Source organism: Ostrinia nubilalis, chromosome 11 (genome assembly GCF_963855985.1).
Source record: "Ostrinia nubilalis chromosome 11, ilOstNubi1.1, whole genome shotgun sequence".
Taxonomy (NCBI): Eukaryota; Metazoa; Arthropoda; class Insecta; order Lepidoptera; family Crambidae; genus Ostrinia; species Ostrinia nubilalis.
Genome location: NC_087098.1, coordinates 1,219,617 through 1,242,832, shown reverse-complemented (window position 1 = coordinate 1,242,832; position 23,216 = coordinate 1,219,617). Strand labels below are relative to the sequence as shown.

Here is a 23,216-nt window from a genome sequence, read left to right as displayed (position 1 = left end):
CACAGCGAGCATTTTATACTCGCTGTTAGGGTCTTACTAGACGTTAGATATAAATTAAAGGCGGACTGTATTTCATAGGTGTAATGATTATAAATATATCGCTAGTTCGCGCCTACGTGGGAGGGCCGCGTCTGACACCGGTGACGGTCGTGAGGCTGAGTGGGCGTCGGGCACGTACGAAGTGTGCCGGCGCCTCGCGCGGAGACGATGATGGCCGATCGATGTCGAAGAAGCCCGAGGACCCGAGAAGCGCCAACATACTCCCCGGGTTGAAGAGTCATCTTCTTCAATGAAGTGGAAGCGGGCAGATGCAGTTGAAGGCTCGACGTATGGTCCCCCTCTTGGTCTTCAACTCGGCCACCCTGGTGATGCCATCCACGCCTGGATAGGTCTTTACGACCCGCCCTAGTGACCAGAGCAGTGGCGGGGTCTTCTCCTTGATGAGCACCAGCTGTCCAGGCTTGACCTCGCCTGTGGATGCCAACCATTTCGTCTTGGTCTGTAGCAGAGAGACATTCTCGTTATGAAACCGTCGCCAGAAGTGTTGCTGAACGTGTTGGATGCGTTTCCATCGATCCAGACGGGTGATAGTGACGTCAGCCACATGAGGGTGAGGTACAGTCAGCAATGGTCGCCCAATTAGGAAATGGGAAGGTGTAAGAGCCGAAAAATCGTTAGGGTCAGAAGAAAGAGAGGTAAGAGGTCGTGAATTGAGGACGGCCTCGATTTTACAAAGGCAAGTTATCATTTCCTCGAATGTAAAATGAGTGAGATGCAATAATCTTTTTAAATGATGCTTGCATGATTTGACTGCAGCTTCGGCTAATGAATTAAAATGGGGTGTGTAGTAGGGTGTCCCGTCGTTGTATGGGAAAAAATTTTTTTTGAGGTACGGTTACGCAAGAGGTATCAAAAGTTGCGTTTTGACATATAGATTACGATAAGCATTAAATTTATTGAGATATCTGTCATCTTGAGGCCTCTACCTGTCCTTAAAAAAAATTTAAATTGCTATTTTAGGGGTTCCTAACATAAACTATTAATAATACAAAAATAGCGTTTTTATGAAATTTGAGGGTACACAATGAGTCACAGCAAGGTTTAAAATAGTTTAAAAACCAATAAATCCATAAATACTTTCAAAACAGAATTGGCTTTTTGACCAGAATTAGGCATTTACGCGCGCGATTTTTATGTATTCCTAATTAATCCATGGGTCAGCCAAGATATCGATTTAATTCGAGGATACTCAATTCCCTTCTCACAGCAGGTTAATAATTTTACTACGCTATTATAAAACAATGATTGGCATCTCTAAGTGGAAGCTAACAAAAATGGCAGTCAATTTTAGAAAATCAACCATAACTTGAAAACCATTTGTCCGATTCCATTACTTTTTTATTTAAATGATAGCTCTACGTGTGCGCTTGATATTTTGTGGTATAAATTGTATCGATTAAATCAACCTTTAGTTAGTGATTAAAGGAAAATTGATTTTTTTTACATTGTTGTGATACTACTTTTTAAATCATTTTTTTACAAAATGTCTTATACTCTACTAAAAGTTTTACACGAGCCAAAGAAGTGTATTAAATTGTCTGTAATTTGATATATAACATGTATGCGTTTCATAACTAAAAATATATTTTTACTTCCGTTGAAGTTCACCATTGATAAAAAACTGCGTAGACAACAAAAACTTCAGCTAGTAAGTGTATGTAATGTACATAAATGTTATTTATATTTAATAGTATGCTAAAACTATTTAACATGTCAATTAGTATTCTGTTTAAATATAATATTATAAAGATTTTTGACTAGGTAGTTTTTACCTGAAAAAAATCAAAAAGTATATTACTACCATATATTGCTAATTTTTTGTTAAATTTATGCTAAAAGTATGTAATATTATAACAAAAAAGTACGGTGCGATACCTTACTGCAATTAAACCTCAACAAAAACAATACCAACAGTCTCGCCGAAGGAGTAGAAAATTTGAGAAAAACAAGTCAAAATATGAATTCTGCTAGTTCGAACCAAACCTATTCCTCACTAGTCCTAGTCTGTCATTGCCTGCAAATCATACCATAGGGTTCCACTGCCACTGTTATTACAAAATAAAATGAAATAATTGTGAAAAAAATATAATAGATGACCAACAGTGAAGGGCTAATTAAGTGATTTTTTGAGACATAAAAATGCCGGTAGAGCCCTTGAGACATTATTTTATATTTTTTTAATTATTTTTACGGTAATCTACATCTTATGACGCAACTTTTGAGGGGTCTTGTGTAGCGAAAATATAAAAAAAGATATTTCGGGACACCCTAGTGTGTAGGGAGGAGTAAAAATAAATTCAATGCCTTCCTGTGCTATATGAGATGCAAGATTATTACTCGAAAGGAACCTTTGCAGATCATTCGATGCACCGACAAAGTTAGTGCCATTATCGGACGTGATGCTTTGAGGCTTGCCTCGCCGCGCCACGAACCGATTCAGAGCAGCCATGTAAGCTTCGGTGGTGAGGTCCGTAACAAGCTCCAAATGTACAGCCTTCACTGCAGAACAAACAAAAATGCACAGATAAGATTTCAACAACTTACAACCACGTCCCTTTCGATCGGCTATCAAAACTGGGCCAGCATAGTCAACATTACAGTTTTGAAATGGAAAATCTAATTGTGTTCTATTAAGAGGTAGCTGTCCCATTACAGGTTGTACATTTTGAGCTCTATGTCTGTAACAAATTACACATTTGTTAACAACATGCTTTGAAAGATTTCTGCCTTTAAGAGGCCAATAGGTTTGGCGAACGCTAGCCAAAAGTAATTGAGGGCCGGCATGTAAAAGTTTTATATGTTGCATTTGAAAGATAAGTTTAGTAATGTAATGAGAGCCACATAATAAGATTGGATGTTTTAAATTATAGTCGTAGGGGGAATTATCAAGCCTCCCGCCTACGCGAATAAGACCATTGTTATCTAAAAATGGTGATAATGGAATCAATTTATTTTTGTGTGGCAATGTCTTCTTGGACTGTAATAATTTGTATTCGTTAGGAAACATTTGAAGTTGAGCACAATGTAAAATTAAGTCATGAGAACTTTTTAATTCAAATAAAGAGAGATTGCCACACCTTTTATTATTTATGTTTTTAAGGTTATGAACAAATCTACACAAATAGGCTACAACTCGCTGTAACTTAGTAAAGCTTGAGTATTGCGATATTAAAGATTGAATAATTGTTATGTCAATGTTATTGGTTAAGAAAGCGCTACTACGACTACAAGCATTATCTACAGCATCACTACTGCTAATGATGTGAGAAGCTACTTCAGGTAGATCACGCTTCACGACATTAGGCATGACGGGCCATTCATTTTCACTCTGTGTTAAAAATGAAGGTCCAGACCACCATAGATGGGTGTCGCCAATGACGTCAGCTCTTAGGCCCCGTGAAACGAGATCTGCCGGGTTGTCCTTTGACGGCACGTAGCTCCAGGTATGACCACAAGTACTCTCTTGAATTTCGTTGACTCTATTTCGCACAAAGGGTTTTAATTGAGTAGATGGAGTTGACAGCCAACCTAAAACTATTGTGGAGTCACACCAAAATCTACATTTATCTATGTGCAAAGTAAGCGAGTTAACTACTTTTGTACACAGTCTTGCACCTAACAACGCACCACAGAGTTCAAGTCTAGGTATGGTGGTGGGTTTTATGGGAGCTATGCGGTTTCTAGACGCCACAAGTTGAACATGCACCGAGTTTGAGCCAGGGTTGTAAGATCGAATGTACAGGCAAGCTCCATAGGCCTTCTCGGATGCATCTGTGAAAACATGGACCTCGTAAATAGACGATTCCTCACAAGAAATCCAGCGTGGGATGCTAAGTTTGTTAAGAAAAGATAAAGTACTTTCAAACAAAAACCATAAGTCCCTAATTTCAAGTGAAACCGTGTCATCCCAATCGTACTTTTCTAGCCACAAACGTTGCATAATGATTTTTGCTTCGACGACACATGGTCCCACAAGTCCCAGGGGATCAAAAATTTGGCTTATTACCGAAAGAATGTGACGTTTGTTATGATTTTAGAATGTTCTATATGAATTGAAAAGGTTAAGTTGTCTGTATTACATATCCAATGAAGACCTAAAGTTTTAGACTGACAGTTGCCTTGGCCCTGCTCTGAAAAGTCAATAGAATTATTTGGCTCACCAGAATGCGCGCCACTAATTTGAGACAAAATTTCGGGAGAATTTGATTTCCATTTACGTAGATGAAGTTGGGCTGAAGACAGTACCGATGCTACTTGTTTAGCAACATCGATGGTTTCTGAAATTGAACTAGCAGAATGGAGGAAGTCATCTACGTAAAAATCACGTTGTATAGCGGATTTAACTTGACTGTCTTCTAAATTGTCCGCGAGGCTCACTAGACATTTGGTGGCCAAATATGGCGCAGAAGCAGTACCATACGTTACTGTATTTAAAGTGTAGGTTTTAAGAGGTTCCTTTGTATCGAACCGAAATATGATTTTTTGTAAGGGTCGTTGGATGGGATTTATTTCTATCGCTCTGTACATCTTTTCTACGTCGCCCGAAATCACGTACCTATGTTGGCGAAAGCGTATTAAAATGGAGAATAGATCATCTTGAACGACAGGCCCTACCATTTGGAGGTCATTAAGAGACACTCCTGAAGAAGTGGGAGCTGAAGCGTCGAAAACTACGCGAAGCTTAGTAGTGGAACTAGACTCCCTAATAACGCCGTGATGTGGAATAAAATAACTTCCCTTAGAGCTGTTAAGCATAGAGGCGCAATCATTGTCTAATGTCATGTGACCTAGTGATTCATACTCGTGCATGAAATCAAAATAACGATCTTTGAAGATGGGATCGCGGTGAAAACGTCGTTCTAACGACAAGAACCTACATTTAGCGTTTTCGTAAGAGAGTCCCAGTAAACTTGGATCTTGTTTCAGTGGCATAGAGACGACAAAACGACCGTCGTCCTTGCGGAAGGTTGTCTCAAAAAAATGTTTCTCACATGCTCTTTCCTCTAAGGATTGTGAGTGATTAGGTGAGACATAATCAAGTTCCCAAAATTGAGATAGGTCAGGAGTAGGGGCTAAACTTGTGTGGTTACAGGACTGAAAAGTAGTGCTATTCTTTTGGCATGATACGCTTCCTGAAACCAACCAGCCAAACTTTGTTTCACACAATTTGGGGAGATTTTTACCTAAATCAATGAAATTGGAACCTAAGACATTCCAAAAGACTTCCGCGCCTACCAGGATGTCGATGACCGACGGAATATTGAAATTCGGGTCAGCTAACTGAAGACCTGGGGGGATAGGTACGTGATTTATGTTCACGAAAGAAGAGGGTAGAACATTAGAGATCTCAGGCAAGACATGACACACTATATCTAGATTGTAGGCACAGCATAAAGACTCGATTGTGAGGTTACAAGACTGTGTACTTGAAGAGATATGGTTGTTGATACCTGTGACCTTTGTTCTCGTGCCGCATCGTGACAAACCCAACTTGTCACACAAGCGTTGCGTTACGAAGTTGGCTGTACTACCGTTGTCCAGTAGTAGCCGGGCAGTGTACTTCTCGCCCGAAGTGTTCAAGACGTTCACCAATGCTGTGGACAGTAAAACATGGGAAGAAGTAGCAATCTGCAAGGAAGTAGCTGCGGAGGTAACATTGTCAATAGCAGAAGGCAAAGGATTAATAAAAGGTACTAAATTTTGTGATTCCAAATGTAAAAGAGTGTTGTGTTTAGTTTTACAATATTTGCAATGAGTGAGCTTGCATTGCTTAGCAAAATGACCAGGGCGTAAGCAGTTAAGACAAACTTTAAAATCCTTTGCGTTTTGTATGCGGTTCTCAATAGACAAAGCTCTAAAAGATTCACACGAAAATAGTAAATGGCGTTGGGAGCAAAGCGGACAAGTTAAAAAGTTTTGTTTACTATTATTATAACTGTTATTATTATTTGATTTTTTATTTTGTTGTGTTTGTTTATTTAAGTTTGTATGATTATTATTTAAGGCAACCAATATATTATTATTAGACGAGTTATGATTTGTTTCAATTGATTCCAATAAGTCCGCTTTCCTTCCTATAAAAGTACAAAATTGATGTAAAGTGGGTTCAATAGACAACTCATTGCGATACTCTTCCCAGTGGCGACTTGTTGTTATGTCCAACTTTTTAGCCAATATAAAAATAAGAAGAGTATGCCAATGTTCAGTAGGTTGTTTTAATGTTGTAAGGGCTCTAATGTTTTTATTGATTACATCAACTAAGTTTCTAAGAGAAGTACTGGACTCCCTCAATACGGGCTCAACATCAAATATTGCCTGCAAATGATTGTCTATAAGAAGGCGATTGTTATTAAAACGTTCGCATAATAAGTCCCATGCCACATTATAGTTATCGCCGGTAAAATCAATATTTTTTATAATTAAGGCTGCATTTCCTTGGAGTGAAGCTCGCAAATAATGAAATTTGTTAATATTGTCTATGCTATTATTATCATGAATTAACGAAATAAATGTGTCTCTAAACTCGAGCCAGTATTGATAGTTCCCATCGAAGCTAGGTAGATTGATTTTAGGTAATCGAACAAAGTTGTTATTGAATTGTGCATTAGTGTTATCATGTTTGGAGTCTGATACGGAACCTTTGGAAGAAACCCCAAGCAGAGAGCGTGCGAGGGCCACCTGGCTGAAGTACTGGCGCTCGAAGTCCTCGCGCTCCTCGAGCAGGTCCTCGGGGTCCTCCTCGAGCATCTCGAGGAGGACCCCAGCGAGATGATGTCTCAGGATCATCATCTCGCTCTGCAATGCATCGAATTCAGTGTACATAACATTGAATCTACTAAAGCGTTCCTCGAGGTCTAAACGTTGCAATTCTGAAATTGTGGATCCAGTGTTTAATAAATTTAAATAATTGGTAAAGATTGTAAGCTTACATTTATACGTGCTTCGTTTTTTAAGTAAAGATTTTATGTCAGCCATTTTGATTTGAGCAAGCACGTGTAAAGTTTAATGAAAGAAAGGGAAATTATGCGTAATAAAATGAATGAATAGCGCGCAAACAGCTGATTGATGCAGTCAATGCAGTTTAGTGCGATTACGTAAGGAAGGCGGGTCCCGTTAGGGTTATTGACCGCGTGTACGTAAACACGAGCTTGCAAAAAAATACGAAAAGAAAGAGACAGATAGTAGGTTTGCGGGCTGATAAAGTGAGAAGCAAGACGATGAATGAGAAAATATGAATTAAGTTGGCAAATAAGAACGATTTTCGGCAAAGTTGAAAAAAAATAGACAATTAGGGAAGCGACTAATTGGAACGACTCACGCATGAACTGTATACTCCCCAACAATAGGTGACATCAGCTCCAGGATCCTCTTCCACGCGGCTAAGGTGACGACGGTTCCACGTTGTTCCGGTCAAAGTCCACGACGAACGGTGACACGCAGTTGTACAGCGATCACTCAGGAACCAGACGAGTAGACGGCGAGATAAGGACCAATGTTAGGGTCTTACTAGACGTTAGATATAAATTAAAGGCGGACTGTATTTCATAGGTGTAATGATTATAAATATATCGCTAGTTCGCGCCTACGTGGGAGGGCCGCGTCTGACACCGGTGACGGTCGTGAGGCTGAGTGGGCGTCGGGCACGTACGAAGTGTGCCGGCGCCTCGCGCGGAGACGATGATGGCCGATCGATGTCGAAGAAGCCCGAGGACCCGAGAAGCGCCAACACTCGCTTACATTTTAGAGCATCTACTGATGCTACACTATAAGCTGGGGAGCACGTTAATATCTATACTAATATTATAAAGCTTAAGAGTTTGTTTGTTTGTTTACTTGAACGCGCTAATCTCAGGAACTACCGGTCCGATTTGAAAAAATATTTCAGTGTTATATAGCCCATTTATCGAGGAAGGCTATAGGCTATACAGGGTGGAAACGATAAGTGATCTCACTCGATTATTTCTAAAGTGTACAAGATATCAAAAAACTAGTTACTGATCCTGAAAGTGCTTCATGAGCTCTATCAAACGGTACCAATAATAGGTTAAAGAATAAACTGGATCTAGCCAAAAATTCAATGTTTCCGGCTTCCATACATTTGGTACAGTCTCATAATAATAAAAACTACAAAAGATATCGTAAAACTGGTTACTGATCCTAAAAGTGCTTCACGAACTCTATCCAATAGTAATATTTTAAGAGAGAAAATATCTTCATATTTTCCACAATGACTTTTCACTATGACATTCATTTGATAAACGTCAAAGTCATAGACAAACCATAGACCTTAAAGTAAAGAAGTATTTACTTTACATACATTTAGTACTATCACAGATATGGCGCACTCATCTCTTGATAATAATATAGCAAATAAAGCCTAAAACTAATGTTTTCCATAAATAATTTTAAATAAGAATGCAATTTACGAGTTTATTTTAAGTTTAAAAAAAAATACACTTCTAATATTGAGTAGTTGGCATACATTTAGTATGGAAGCTGGAAACATTGAATTTTCGGATAGATCCCGTTTATTCTGTAACCTGTTATTGGTACCATTTGAAAGAGCTCGTGAAGCACTTTCAGGATCAGTTTTTCGATATCTGGTATAGTTTAGAAATAATCGAGTGAGATCACTTATCGTTTCCACCCTGTATATCATCACGCTACGAGTAATAGGTGCAGAGCAACAATGAAAAATGTTGCGAAAACGGGTTTTCACACGTACGAAGTCGCGGGCACAGCTACTAGCTCATATTACTGAATGAAATAGTCTCTTCAGTTCAGGAGAAACTCGATAGAAACAAAATACGAATAGGAGCCAGGGGAGTATCTAATAATACTTAGAGCTCATGGAACTTTTGTGTGGATAAAAAAAGAGACACTAGTTACACTATAATAATGTACATTACCACGCTACCATTATAACCAAAGGATCTCCACTACTGGACAAAAGCAACCCCCAAGGATTTTCACAACGGCCTGCCCACCAGATGCTTACCACAACACAGTAACATAGTCAAAATTGTCGCGTTAAGACCCGTGTCTTTCTATTTTAAGGACCGATGTTGTGCTGCCCGCTTCCCGCGACTTACTAGATCGTCCGTTCACCTTACACTTAACTACATCTTCATAATCCCTAATCCCCATTCCAGCTAGAGCCAGGCGACCAGATCCTCTGCGTGAACGGCGAGGACGTGAGCTCGGCCGCGCGCGAGCACGTGATCGCGGCGGTGCGCGCGTGCGCCGAGAAGGTTACGCTGCGCGTGTGTCAGCCGGCACGGAGCGGGAACCCTATGAGGAGGTTATTACAATTTTTTTTATGTGACAGGAGGCAAACGAGCAGACGGATCACCTGATGGTAAGTGAGTACCGTCGCCCATAGACACCCGCAGACCCAGGGGCGACAGGTGCGTTGCCGGCCTTTAAAGAGAAGATACGCTCTCCTCTTGAAAGCTTGCAGGTCGTATCGTCCGGAAACACCGCATACGACAGTCCATTCCACAGTTTGGTTGTACGGGGCAGGAAGTTTCTAGAGAAACGTACTGTTGTGGACTGCCAACCATCTAAGTGATGAGATGGAACACAACACTTTCTAATACAAATCCTGAAAACCTGAAGCCTTTCAGACCTCCTGTATCATTCAATTTTGAATCTATTGTAGAAGGGAATATAAAAAAAATATAACTGCAATTAACTTTTTAAAAAAATAAAACCGACTTCAATGCGTGAACACAAAAAAAAACTAAAAATTAAAAATATTGCGTATAAAAAAGTTCATCCCCAATTTTCCACCCTTGGGGGTGAAATATTTTCTTCAAATTCGCATGAAACCACCCTTTTGATAATACCTATTCAACAAAAAAATAATCGTTCAAATTGATTTATAATCGGCGGAGATATTGCGTATAAAAAAGTTCATCCCCAATTTTCCACCCTTGGGGGTTGTTTTTTCTATTATTAAATTTAAATGGGACCACCCTTGAGGTATTACCTATACGCCGAAAAAAGATTTGTTCAAATCGGTTCATAATTGGCGGAGTTATCGCGTAACAAACATAGAAAAAAAAAAAAAAAAAAAACATACGGGTCGAATTGAGAACCTCCTCCTTTTTTGAAGTCGGTTGAAAATAAACGTCACTTCTATGGCCTGGCGTCTCGGCCGACCTTACGGAAGGTCCGCGCCGCCTAATCAAATTTCACGATTACGTCACCCTACCTACCGGTAGGTCCGGAGCTATTTTGATTAATTGCATTCTTTAACACTTCTGCTTAGCCGTACCTATCAATATCTGTAAATCGTGAATCCTACCTCCTCAGGGCAGGCAATTCTGTTTTGTATTAGTTAATCTGGCAATAACTATTTTTAACTTTTTTCACTTTTCAGGTCTGCGCTGTTGTCGGCGGCAAAAAGGGCGCGACTGAGGGCTAGGCCTCCGAGGGTCCGGTTTGCGGACTCGGTGCAGCTGAATGGGGCTCCCATGTATCCCGTAAGTCACGAATTGAAACCTTCATAGGGTCCAATACATGAAAATCATAATTTGAACGTTACTCACTTATCGTAAAGATCTAAAAGCAATGAAAATTGTCAATGACTGTGTTGTGCTTTAAAAAGGGTTTTACGATAGGGATCACTGACGCTTATTAAACAATACTGATCTTATCATACTAAAGCGTATTCTCTTCGCAAAAAAACCCGGTGACCAACTGACCATACCAGTACAACCAGATTAATTTACTAATTTATAATGTTTGCTGTTAAAGAACAGAATAAAAATAGGATGAAATAATTCCTGCGATGAAAACTAGTAATTTTGTCCCAATTAGTAGAAGATTTATCAGTTGCGTTTCCTGTTTCAGCCCTCCGCCTTCTCCCTCGGAGACCTTTGCCTTCCACCAATGGCGAACGTCCTAAAGGTTTTCCTCGAGAACGGTCAAACCAAGTCTTTCAAGTACGACACCACCACCACCGTCGCGGACGTCGTCCAAAGCCTGAAGGACAAACTGTGCATCACGGCTGACGAACACTTCAGCCTTGTGGTTGAACATGTCAAGAGCTTGAGGAGGAATAAGCTCACGTTGTTGGACCCGAAGGAATCTTTAGCGAGGGTATGTTTCATAACCGATAAATAATATCAATAGTTTAAAAAAGAACTAGTGTTGCTGGCAGTTTGGCCAGCAATCCTCTTTTGATAATTGTTTATGGTTTTTTACTTTTTTTAAATATTGTTTTAGATTTTTAAGTTGCTTTTCTACTCTCTTGTGTTCTAGTGAAAATGTCTTGAGCAATATACTGATTTGGCCCTATTTTGGAGTGTTTCCTTGCTTCTTGCATAATATCACCACCGGCAGGCCTATCTCTACCATACAGGCCACTCCATCGTTTTTAACAACTAGTATCTGTTGTCCAACAACGAAACAATTATTATTAGTACGTCATCTAGATACATCATTTATACAAATATTATTATCTCTTATTAATATTTTAATTATTCTTTAGTAATCATTAATTAATCCAAAACGCCTAATAAAATAGGGATATCCACCACAATTAATTAAATAAATTACAATAAATCTCTAACAAATCCTAACTAACACCTGATAATAACCCGTGCCCATATCAATACTCCAGATCGCTGCCCGCCCCGGCTCCCACAAGATGCGTTGCCTCTTCCGAGTGGTGTTCATGCCTAACTCGGCTGCCGAGCTGGCCCAACGAGACCTGGCTGCCTTGGACTACCTTTACATGCAATGCTGCAACGACGTGGCCCAAGAGCGGTTCGCGCCGGAACTACAGCCCGATGTGGCGCTGCGGTTGGCAGCACTGCACATGCATCAACACGCGCTTGCTAATAATCTCTCGCCGGCCAAGCTGACTGTTAAAGCTGTTGAGTACGTACTATGTGTTCATGACTTTTTAATAATACGATATGCCCTCAAAATTGTAACCAATCTAGGCCTCACTGCATTACAAAGGTCGACCCAGTGAGCGAGACAGAACGAACAGCTCTAAGTGCAAGCGAGATATGGTCAGCGACAGTCGACACACATTTTATGTAAAAGAAGCATCTAAAATGGATCTTAAGTATCTGTACTTAAATACGTATACGCATTACAATACTTCTTATCATAACACACACTGTTGCTAGGGCTTGATAGATTAGTATAAAAAGGCAAACAATTAGATTAGCTGACTTCATTGTCTACCTTTTCTAAGTATTTAAGTACAGATACTTATGATCCCACAGTGTTTAGCTTGATATTATGCTGGCATACCTTTATTCATTTACGATTTCAAAATATTTTAAACCCTCCACCTTTCTAATACCAAACCCCTTGGTTCCAGAAGAGAGTTCGGCCTAGAGCGGTTTATTCCAAGCGGACTGCTAGAGAGTATGAAGCGTAAGGAATTGCGGCGGTTACTGGCTCACTGTCTCAAGCTCAACTCGCAGATGACTGGGAGTCAGAGGCAGCTCACACAACTACAGGTATAAATCTATACTTCTATACTATCTATACTAATATTATAAATGCGAAAGTAACTCTGTCTGTCTGTCTGTCTTGCTTTCACGCCTAAACCACTGACCCGCGGTTGATGAAATTTGGCATAGAGATAGGTCGAGTCCCGGGAAAGAACATAGGATAGTTTTTATCCCGGTTTTTTAAACAGGGACGCGCGCGACAAAGTTTTTCTGTGACGGACAAATTCCACGCGGGCGAAGCCGCGGTCGGAAAGCTAGTTAGCAATAAATGGGGCTTTATTTTCATTCTTAAGGACACGGATTTTTTACACGATTTTTGATAAGCTTACCAGTTTTGTATGAAATGTCTTTGAGGAGCCATATAACACCAGCTCATATTACAACTAAATGTACATAGGTAGGTACTTGAAGCAATTTGAGTCCGTACACAAGTCAACAGTTCTAAACTGTTGACAGCTGTTATGCTTCTTTAGAATTTCACTTTTGGTTGGAAGCTTTATAAACTGCCATAGAACTGGGATGGCATGTACGGACTGTCTCGAGATCTTCTACGATATCCAATTCAATTTCGCATACATTTCACATCAAGATCGCGTGAGCAAAGTTATGAAATACTCGAGCTTTTCGTATTATATCTGCCCGAAAACGTTCTCTCAATTCGAACTCTATCTCCAACACATAAAATTCAAATTCCAGGCAAAACTGCACTACCTAGACATAGTGGCGGGACTGCCGAGCTACGGCGCCAAATGTTTTAGCAGTAGCCGGCCGGAGCGGGTGCTGCTCGTATCTCCGAGGTTTGGACTGAGCCAGATAGTCGGGAGGAATAACTCTGTGGTAAGTTATTATGAGATATTGAAGATAGAAGTACAAGTCAGCTTCGGAAAGTTTAAGATGAGTAGACACTAAACTCTTTGTTAAATTTATGTGAGCTATAGTCTGGTCCGTGAGCACGTAGAATTTTGTCCAATGACCCCAAGCTACACACACATCCTTATCGCTCGCGCGTAATTATGTTGCTATCGCGCTCGCAGTCGCACACTCACTGCGGGCGGGTGCCAGTCGCACAGTCGCGACAGCAATGTAATTACGCGCGAGCGATAAGGATGGGTAGCTTGGGGTCATTGGACAAAATCCTACGTGCTCACGGACCGAGCTTTAGAAGACACCGCTCTGAAGTGACTAGCTTCAGAATAAGTATTCATATAAATTGGGAATGGTCCAGGCAAAGATTCTTCGTTTGGCTCATTCCCATTTTATTTGGGGTTAGCCCTTCTTAACATTCGTCTCCAGGCGGCTTGGTCCTAGGTCGTCTCCTTGTTGACTTGAGTCTCTTTGAGGTCCTTATTTACTACGGATATCTATATGTCATACGGATATCCATAGGGGTTTAGTTTCGATGTCTAGCACTTTTCTGGTCATATTGTTGAGTTTTCGTTATTGAATTCGTACCATTCGAAACCTCATACGCCTATACATAGATTTAGCCCTTCCAATTTATTATTTCCTGTGATCCTCACTTTTGTGCGGTACACAGTCAACAGCACATAAAACTAGAGATGTTTCTTTGATGTAGGTACTACACTCAACATCAAATAAACCGCACCTTCCGCGACGCGAACTTTAAAGATTTTCTTCTGACACAATCATGGTACCCCAACAATATTGGTGTTATTTGAAAGCCTAATAAATATCCTTAAAGAAAAATACATTTCATTTGTAAATAAATGATTAACATATACCTACCATAAATGTGACATGAAAATAGACCTCACTTTGGGCTCACCTTTGGGATCAATTAGACCAATTTTTATGGTTATAAAACCAAATAAAGATCTCACGTATCCTCTTTAACAGATGGATAGCGATTAATCCCAACTTAACAGTTTTATTGTCATAAAAAATGGCTATAGCGTAACTACCTATTTTTTGAAGAAGTGACTTTGGATCCTTGTAAAGACACATTTTTGGGGTAAAAACCTTTCCTTTAATGGAATGAAGTTTAGAACTAGGCTTTCAAATGGTACCAACGTTGGTGGGAAGTGGGGATACATACGTTTGATAAGTGCTTGTCGCGGGAGGTGCGATTTATTTGATGCCGAGTGTATATTCTTTTACATCTACTATTTACATCTTCCGCAGCCTCAATCGATCGCCTCTCTGGAAGAGGTGGAGGGCATCAGGGTGAAGGGCTCGGGCGCGGGCAGCGCGGACGTGGCCATCTTCCTGCGCCGCGACCGCGTGCTGGCGCTGCTGATGGACGAGCGCGACGCCGGCGAGATGCCGCTCGTCATCGCAGGGTGAGCGATGTTGTCAGTCATTGACACAGCCTTATTCAACCACCTCTCAGGAGAGGTAGGCCCTCCTCAGGATGAAGGACGACGCGATGTTAGTGAGATGCCGCTCGTCATCGCAGGGTGAGCGATGTTGTCAGTCATTGACATAGCCTCAGTCGACCGCCTCTCAGGAGAGGTAGGCCCTCCTCAGGATGAAGGACGACGCGATGTTAGTGAGATGCCGCTCGTCATCGCAGGGTGAGCGCTCCCACTGTCTCCACAGCTTCAGTCAACCGCCTCTCAGGAGAGGTAGGCTCTCCTCAGGATGAAGGACGAGTCGATGTTAGTGAGATGCCGCTCGCTCGTCATCGCAGGGTGAGCGATGTTGTCAGTTATTGACATAGCCTTATTCAACCACCTCTCAGGAGAGGTAGGCCCTCCTCAGGATGAAGGGCGACGCAATGTTAGTGAGATGCCGCTCGTCATCGCAGGGTGAGCGCTCCCACTGTCTCCACAGCCTCTCGACCGCCTTTTAGGGGACTCCTCAGGATGTAAGACTACTCGATGTTAGTGAGACGCCGCTCGTCATCGCAGGGTGAGCGCTCCCACTGTCGTCACAGCCTCGCGACCGCCTTTTAGGGGACTCCTCAGGATGTAAGACTACTCGACGTTAGTGAGATGCCGCTCATCATCACAGGGTGAGCGATGTTGCCAGTCATTGACACAGCCTTATTCAACCACCTCTCAGGAGAGGTAGGCTCTCCTCAGGATGAAGGACGACTCGATGTTAGTGAGATGCCTCTCGTCATCGCAGGGTGAGCGCTCCCACTGTCTCCACAGCTTCAGTTAACCGCCTCTCAGGAGAAATGGACCCTTCTCAGGATGAAGGACGACGCAATGTTAGTGAGATGCCGCTCGTCATCGCAGGGTGAGCGCTCCCACTGTCGTCACAGCCTCGCGACCGCCTCTCTGGAGAGGTGGGCCCTCCTCAGGATGAAGAACGAGTCGATGTTAGTGAGATGCCGCTCGTCATCGCAGGGTGAGCGATGTTGCCAGTCATTGACACAGCCTTAGTCCACCGCCTCTCAGGAGAGGTGGGCCCTCCTCAGGATGAAGGACGAGTCGATGTTAGTGAGATGCCGCTCGTCATCGCAGGGTGAGCGCTCCCACTGTCGTCACAGCCTCGCGACCGCCTCTCTGGAGGTGGAGGGCATCAGGGTGAAGGGCTCGGGCGCGGGCAGCGCGGACGCGGCCATCTTCCTGCGCCGCGACCGCGTGCTGGCGCTGCTGATGGACGAGCGCGACGCCGGCGAGATGCCGCTCGTCATCGCAGGGTGAGCGATGTTGTCAGTCATTGACACAGCCTTATTCAACCACCTCTCAGGAGAGGTGGGCCCTCCTCAGGATGAAGGACGACTCGATGTTAATGAGATGCCGCTCGTCATCGCAGGGTGAGCGCTCCCACTGTCGTCACAGCCTCAGTGACCGCCTCTCTGGAGGTGGACGGCATCAGGGTGAAGGGCTCGGGCGCGGGCAGCGCGGACGTGGCCATCTTCCTGCGCCGCGACCGCGTGCTGGCGCTGCTGATGGACGAGCGCGACGCCGGCGAGATGCCGCTCGTCATCGCAGGGTGAGCGCTCCCACTGTCTCCACAGCTTTAGTCAACCGCCTCCCTGGAGAGATGGGCCCTCTTAAGGATGAAGGACGACGCAATGTTAGTGAGATGCCGCTCGTCATCGCAGGGTGAGCGCTCCCACTGTCGTCACAGCCTCTCGACCGCCTCTCAGTGGACTCCTCAGGATGTAAGACGACTCGATGTTAGTGAGATGCCGCGCATCATCGCAGGGTGAGCGATGTTGTCAGTCATTGACACAGCCTCAGTCCACCGCCTCTCAGGAGAGGTGGACCCTTCTCAGGATAAAGGACGACTCGATGTTAGTGAGATGCCGCTCGTCATCGCAGGGTGAGCGCTCCCACTGTCGTCACAGCCTCGCGACCGCCTCTCTGGGGACTCCTCAGGATGTAAGACGACTCGATGTTAGTGAGATGCCGCTCGTCATCGCAGGGTGAGCGCTCCCACTGTCGTCACAGCCTCGCGACCGCCTCTCTGGAGGTGGAGGGCATCAGGGTGAAGGGCTCGGGCGCGGGCAGCGCGGACGTGGCCATCTTCCTGCGCCGCGACCGCGTGCTGGCGCTGCTGATGGACGAGCGCGACGCCGGCGAGATGCCGCTCGTCATCGCAGGGTGAGCGATGTTGTCAGTCATTGACACAGCCTTATTCAACCACCTCTCAGCAGAGGTAGGCCCTCCTCAGGATGAAGGACGACGCGATGTTAGTGAGATGCCGCTCGTCATCGCAGGGTGAGTGCTCCCACTATTGTCACAGCTTCAGGCGACCGTCTCTCAGGGCAGATGGGCCCTCTTCAGGGTGAAGGACGACGCAATGTTAGTGAGATGCCGCTCGTCATCGCAGGGTGAGCGCTCCCACTGTCTCCACAGCTTCAGTCAACCGCCTCTCAGGAGAGGTAGGCCCTCCTTAGGATGAAGGGCGACCCAATGTTAGTGAAATGCCGCGCATCATCGCAGGGTGAGCGCTCCCACTGTCGTCACAGCCTCTCGACCGCCTCTCAAGGGACTCCTCAGGATGTAAGACGACTCGATGCTAGTGAGATGCCTCTCGTCATCGCAGGGTGAGCGCTCCCACTGTCTCCACAGCTTTAGTCAACCGCCTCCCTGGAGAGATGGGCCCTCTTAAGGATGAAGGACGACGCGATGTTAGTGAGATGCCGCTCGTCATCGCAGGGTGAGCGCTCCCACTGTCGTCACAGCCTCGCGACCGCCTCTCTGAAGGTGGAGGGCATCAGGGTGAAGGGCTCGGGCGCGGGCAGCGCGGACGTGGCCATCTTCCTGCGCCGCGACCGCGTGCTGGCGCTGCTGATGGACGAGCGCGACGCCGGCGAGATGCCGCTCGTCATCGCAGGGTGAGCGATGTTGTCAGTCATTGACACAGCCTTAGTCCACCGCCTCTCTGGAGAGGTGGAGGGCATCAGGGTGAAGGGCGACGCAATGTTAGTGAGATGCCGCTCGTCATCGCAGGGTGAGCGATGTTGTCAGTCATTGACACAGCCTTATTCAACCACCTCTCTGGAGAGGTAGGCCCTCCTCAGCATGAAGGACGACGCGATGTTAGTGAGACGCCGCTCGTCATCGCAGGGTGAGCGCTCCCACTGTCGTCTCCACAGTCTCTCAACCGCCTCTCAGGGGACTCCTCAGGATGTAAGATGACTCGATGTTAGTGAGATACCGCTCGTCATCGCAGGGTGAGCGCTCCCACTGTCGTCACAGCCTCGCGACCGCCTCTCAGGGGACTCCTCAGGATGTAAGACGACTCGATGCTAGTGAGACGCCGCTCGTCATCGCAGGGTGAGCGCTCCCACTGTTTCCACAGCTTCAGTCAACCGCCTCTCTGGAGAGATGGGCCCTTCTCAGGATGAAGGACGACGCGATGTTAGTGAGATGCCTCTCGTCATCGCAGGGTGAGCGCTCCTACTGTCGTCACAGCCTCTCGACCGCCCCTCAGGGGACTCCTCAGGATGTAAGACGACTCGATGTTAGTGAGATGCCGCTCGTCATCGCAGGGTGAGCGCTCCCACTGTCTCCACAGCTTTAGTCAACCGCCTCCCTGGAGAGATGGGCCCTCTTAAGGATGAAGGACGACGCGATGTTAGTGAGATGCCGCTCGTCATCGCAGGGTGAGCGATGTTGCCAGTCATTGACACAGCCTCAGTTATCCGCCTCTCAGGAGACACCCCTCCTCAGGATGTAAGGTGACTTGATATTAGTTAGATGCCGCTCGTCATCGCAGGGTGAGCGCTCCCACTGTCTCCACAGCTTCAGTCAACCGCCTCCCTGGCGAGATGGGCCCTCTTAAGGATGAAGGACGACGCGATGTTAGCGAGATGCCGCTCGTCATCGCAGGGTGAGCGATGTTGTCAGTCATTGACACAGCCTTATTCAACCACCTCTCAGGAGAGGTAGGCCCTCCTCAAGATGTAAGACGACGCAATGTTAGCTAGATGCCGCTCGTCATCGCAGGGTGAGCGCTCCCACTGTCGTCACAGCCTCGCGACCGCCTCTCTGGAGGTGGAGGGTCCACAGGATGAAGGACGACGCGATGTTAGTGAGATGCCGCTCGTCATCGCAGGGTGAGCGATGTTGTTAGTCATTGACACAGCCTTATTCAACCACCTCTCAGGAGAGGTAGGCCCATATCAGGATGAAGGACGACGCGATGATAGCGAGATGCCGCTCGTCATCGCAGGGTGAGCGATGTTGCCAGTCATTGACACAGCCTCAGTCAACCGCCTCTCAGGAGAGATGGGCCCTCCTCAGGATGAAGGACGACGCGATGTTAGTGAGACGCCGCTCGTCATCGCAGGATGAGCGCTCCCACTGTCGTCTCCACAGTCTCTCAACCGCCTCTCAGGGGACTCCTCAGGATGTAAGACGACTCGATGTTAGTGAGATGCCGCTCGTCATCGCAGGGTGAGCGATTTTGTTAGTCATTGACACAGCCTTATTCAACCACCTCTCAAGAGAGGTAAGCCCTCCTCAGGATGAAGGACGACGCGATGTTAGCGAGATGCCGCTCGTCATCGCAGGGTGAGCGCTCCCACTGTCTCCACAGCCTCTCGACCGCCTTTTAGGGGACTCCTCAGGATGAAGGACGCCGCGATGTTAGTTAGATGCCGCTCGTCATCGCAGGGTGAGCGCTCCCACTGTCGTCACAGCCTCGCGACCGCCTCTCTGGAGGTGGAGGGCATCAGGGTGAAGGGCTCGGGCGCGGGCAGCGCGGACGTGGCCATCTTCCTGCGCCGCGACCGCGTGCTGGCGCTGCTGATGGACGAGCGCGACGCCGGCGAGATGCCGCTCGTCATCGCAGGGTGAGCGATGTTGTCAGTCATTGACATAGCCTTATTCAACCACCTCTCTGGAGAGGTGGGCCCTCCTCAGGATGTAAGACGACTCGATGTTAGTTAGATGCCGCTCGTCATCGCAGGGTGAGCGATGTTGTCAGTCATTGACACAGCCTTAGTCCACCGCCTCTCAGGAGAGGTGGGCCCTCCTCAGGATGAAGGACGACGCGATGTTAGTGAGATGCCGCTCGTCATCGCAGGGTGAGCGCTTCCACTGTCGATACAGCCTCAGGCGACTGCCTCTCTGGAGAGATGGGCCTTCCTCAGGATGAAGGACGAGTCGATGTTAGTGAGATGCCGCCCGTCATCGCAGGGTGAGCGATGTTGCCAGTCATTGACACAGCCTTATTCAACCACCTCTCAGGAGAGGTAGGCCCTCCTCAGGATGAAGGGCGACGCGATGTTAGTGAGATGCCGCTCGTCATCGCAGGGTGAGCGCTCCCACTGTAGTCACAGCTTCAGTCAACCGCCTCTCTGGAGAGATGGGCCCTCTTAAGGATGAAGGACGACGCGATGTTAGCGAGATGCCGCTCGTCATCGCAGGGTGAGCGCTCCCACTGTCGTCTCCACAGTCTCTCAACCGCCTCTCAGGTGACTCCTCAGGATGAAGGACGACGCGATGATAGTCACATGCCGCTCGTCATCGCAGGGTGAGCGCTCCCACTGTCGTCACAGCCTCTCGACCGCCTCTCAGGGGACTCCTCAGGATGTAAGACGACTCGATGCTAGTGAGATGCCGCTCGTCATCGCAGGGTGAGCGCTCCCACTGTCGTCACAGCCTCGCGACCGCCTCTCTGGAGGTGGAGGGCATCAGGGTGAAGGGCTCGGGCGCGGGCAGCGCGGACGTGGCCATCTTCCTGCGCCGCGACCGCGTGCTGGCGCTGCTGATGGACGAGCGCGACGCCGGCGAGATGCCGCTCGTCATCGCAGGGTGAGCGATGTTGTCAGTCATTGACACAGCCTTATTCCACCGCCTCTCTGGAGAGGTGGAGGGCATCAGGGTCATGGACGACGCGATGTTAGTGAGATGGGGACTCCTTAGGATGTAAGACGACTCGATGTTAGTTAGATGCCGCGCATCGTCGCAGGGTGAGCGATGTTGCCAGTCATTGACACAGCCTCAGTCCACCGCCTCTCTGGAGAGGTGGAGGGCATCAGGGTGAAGGGCGACGCAATGTTAGTGAGATGCCGCTCGTCATCGCAGGGTGAGCGATGTTACCAGTCATTGACACAGCCTCAGTCCACCGCCTCTCAGGAGAGGTAGGCCCTCCTCAGGATGAAGGGCGACGCGATGTTAGTGAGACGCCGCTCGTCATCGCAGGGTGAGCGCTCCCACTGTCGTCACAGCCTCGCGACCGACTCTCAAGGGAGATGGGCCCTCTTCAGGATGAAGGACGACGCGATGATAGTCACATGCCGCTCGTCATCGCAGGGTGAGCGCTCCCACTGTCGTCACAGCCTCGCGACCGCCTCTCTGGAGGTGGAGGGCATCAGGGTGAAGGGCTCGGGCGCGGGCAGCGCGGACGTGGCCATCTTCCTGCGCCGCGACCGCGTGCTGGCGCTGCTGATGGACGAGCGCGACGCCGGCGAGATGCCGCTCGTCATCGCAGGGTGAGCGATGTTGTCTGTCATTGACACAGCCTCAGTCCACCGCCTCTCTGGAGAGGTGGAGGGCATCAGGGTGAAGGGCGACGCAATGTTAGTGAGATGCCGCTCGTCATCGCAGGGTGAGCACTCCCACTGTCGTCACAGCCTCTCGACCGCCTCTCAAGGGACTCCTCAGGATGTAAGACGACGCGATGTTAGTGAGATGCCGCTCGTCATCGCAGGGTGAGCGCTCCCACTGTCGTCACAGCCTCTCGACCGCCCCTCAAGGGACTCCTCAGGATGTAAGACGACTTGATGCTAGTGAAATGCCGCGCATCATCGCAGGGTGAGCGATGTTGTCAGTCATTGACACAGCCTCAGTCAACCGCCTCTCAGGAGAGATGGACCCTTCTCAGGATGAAGGACGCCGCGATGTTAGTTAGATGCCGCTCGTCATCGCAGGGTGAGCGATGTTGTCAGTCATTGACACAGCCTCAGTCAACCGCCTCTCAGGAGAGATGGACCCTTCTCAGGATGAAGGACGCCGCGATGTTAGTTAGATGCCGCTCGTCATCGCAGGGTGAGCGATGTTGTCAGTCATTGACACAGCCTCAGTCCACCGCCTCTCTGGAGAGGTGGAGGGCATCAGGGTGAAGGGCGACTCGATGTTAGTGAGATGCCGCTCGTCATCGCAAGGTGAGCGCTCCCACTGTCGTCACAGCCTCGCGACCGCCTCTCTGGAGGTGGAGGGCATCAGGGTGAAGGGCTCGGGCGCGGGCAGCGCGGACGTGGCCATCTTCCTGCGCCGCGACCGCGTGCTGGCGCTGCTGATGGACGAGCGCGACGCCGGCGAGATGCCGCTCGTCATCGCAGGGTGAGCGATGTTGTCAGTCATTGACACAGCCTCAGTCCACCGCCTCTCAGGAGAGATGGACCCTTCTCAGGATGAAGGGCGACGCAATGTTAGTGAGATGCCGCTCGTCATCGCAGGGTGAGCGATGTTGCCAGTCATTGACACAGCCTTATTCAACCACCTCTCAGGAGAGGTAGGCCCTTCTCAGGATGAAGCACGACGCGATGTTAGTGAGATGCCTCTCGTCATCGCAGGGTGAGCGCTCCCACTGTCTCCACAGCTTCAGTCAACCGCCTCTCTGGAGAGGTGGGCCCTCTTCAGGATGAAGGACGACGCGATGTTAGTGAGATGCCGCTCGTCATCGCAGGGTGAGCGCTCCCACCGTCGTCTTCACAGTCTCTCAACCGCCTCTCAGGGGACTCCTCAGGATGTAAGACGACTCGATGCTAGTGAGATGCCGCTCGTCATCGCAGGGTGAGCGTTCCCACTGTCGCCACAGCCTTTCGACCGCCTCTCAGGGGACTCCTCAGGATGTAAGATGACTCGATGCTAGTGAGATGCCGCTCATCATCGCAGGGTGAGCGCTCCCACTGTCGTCACAGCCTCGCGACCGCCTCTCTGGAGGTGGAGGGCATCAGGGTGAAGGGCTCGGGCGCGGGCAGCGCGGACGTGGCCATCTTCCTGCGCCGCGACCGCGTGCTGGCGCTGCTGATGGACGAGCGCGACGCCGGCGAGATGCCGCTCGTCATCGCAGGGTGAGCGATGTTGTCAGTCATTGACACAGCCTCAGTCCACCGCCTCTCAGGAGAGATGGACCCTTCTCAGGATGAAGGGCGACGCAATGTTAGTGAGATGCCGCTCGTCATCGCAGGGTGAGCGATGTTGCCAGTCATTGACACAGCCTTATTCAACCACCTCTCAGGAGAGGTAGGCCCTTCTCAGGATGAAGCACGACGCGATGTTAGTGAGATGCCTCTCGTCATCG

General features: G+C 47.5%; 2 protein-coding genes and 1 long non-coding RNA gene across 3 annotated transcripts in view; 1 reads left to right on the top strand and 2 right to left on the bottom strand.

The window, feature by feature from the left end:
- LOC135076068 (uncharacterized) overlaps positions 1-23,216 on the top strand; it is a 239,062-nt gene that overhangs the window by 202,267 nt on the left and 13,579 nt on the right. The window contains exons 4-10 of the mRNA XM_063970525.1: positions 9,213-9,361; positions 10,445-10,547; positions 10,918-11,166; positions 11,690-11,949; positions 12,404-12,545; positions 13,236-13,376; positions 14,682-14,839. Coding sequence (XP_063826595.1) covers positions 9,213-9,361; positions 10,445-10,547; positions 10,918-11,166; positions 11,690-11,949; positions 12,404-12,545; positions 13,236-13,376; positions 14,682-14,839 — 1,202 coding nt within the window. The remainder of the gene's footprint in view (positions 1-9,212; positions 9,362-10,444; positions 10,548-10,917; positions 11,167-11,689; positions 11,950-12,403; positions 12,546-13,235; positions 13,377-14,681; positions 14,840-23,216) is intronic.
- On the bottom strand, positions 67-7,700 carry LOC135076039 (uncharacterized). The gene is made up of 2 exons (XR_010258167.1): positions 7,647-7,700; positions 67-499 (listed from the first exon to the last, which is right to left on the bottom strand). It is a non-coding gene; the product is annotated as an uncharacterized LOC135076039 (long non-coding RNA).
- LOC135075930 (uncharacterized) lies at positions 1,778-6,849 on the bottom strand. Its single transcript, XM_063970377.1, has 4 exons — positions 6,699-6,849; positions 5,592-5,654; positions 2,398-2,559; positions 1,778-1,785 (listed from the first exon to the last, which is right to left on the bottom strand). The coding sequence occupies exons 1-4, from the start codon at positions 6,847-6,849 to the stop codon at positions 1,778-1,780; spliced, it is 384 nt and encodes a 127-aa protein (XP_063826447.1).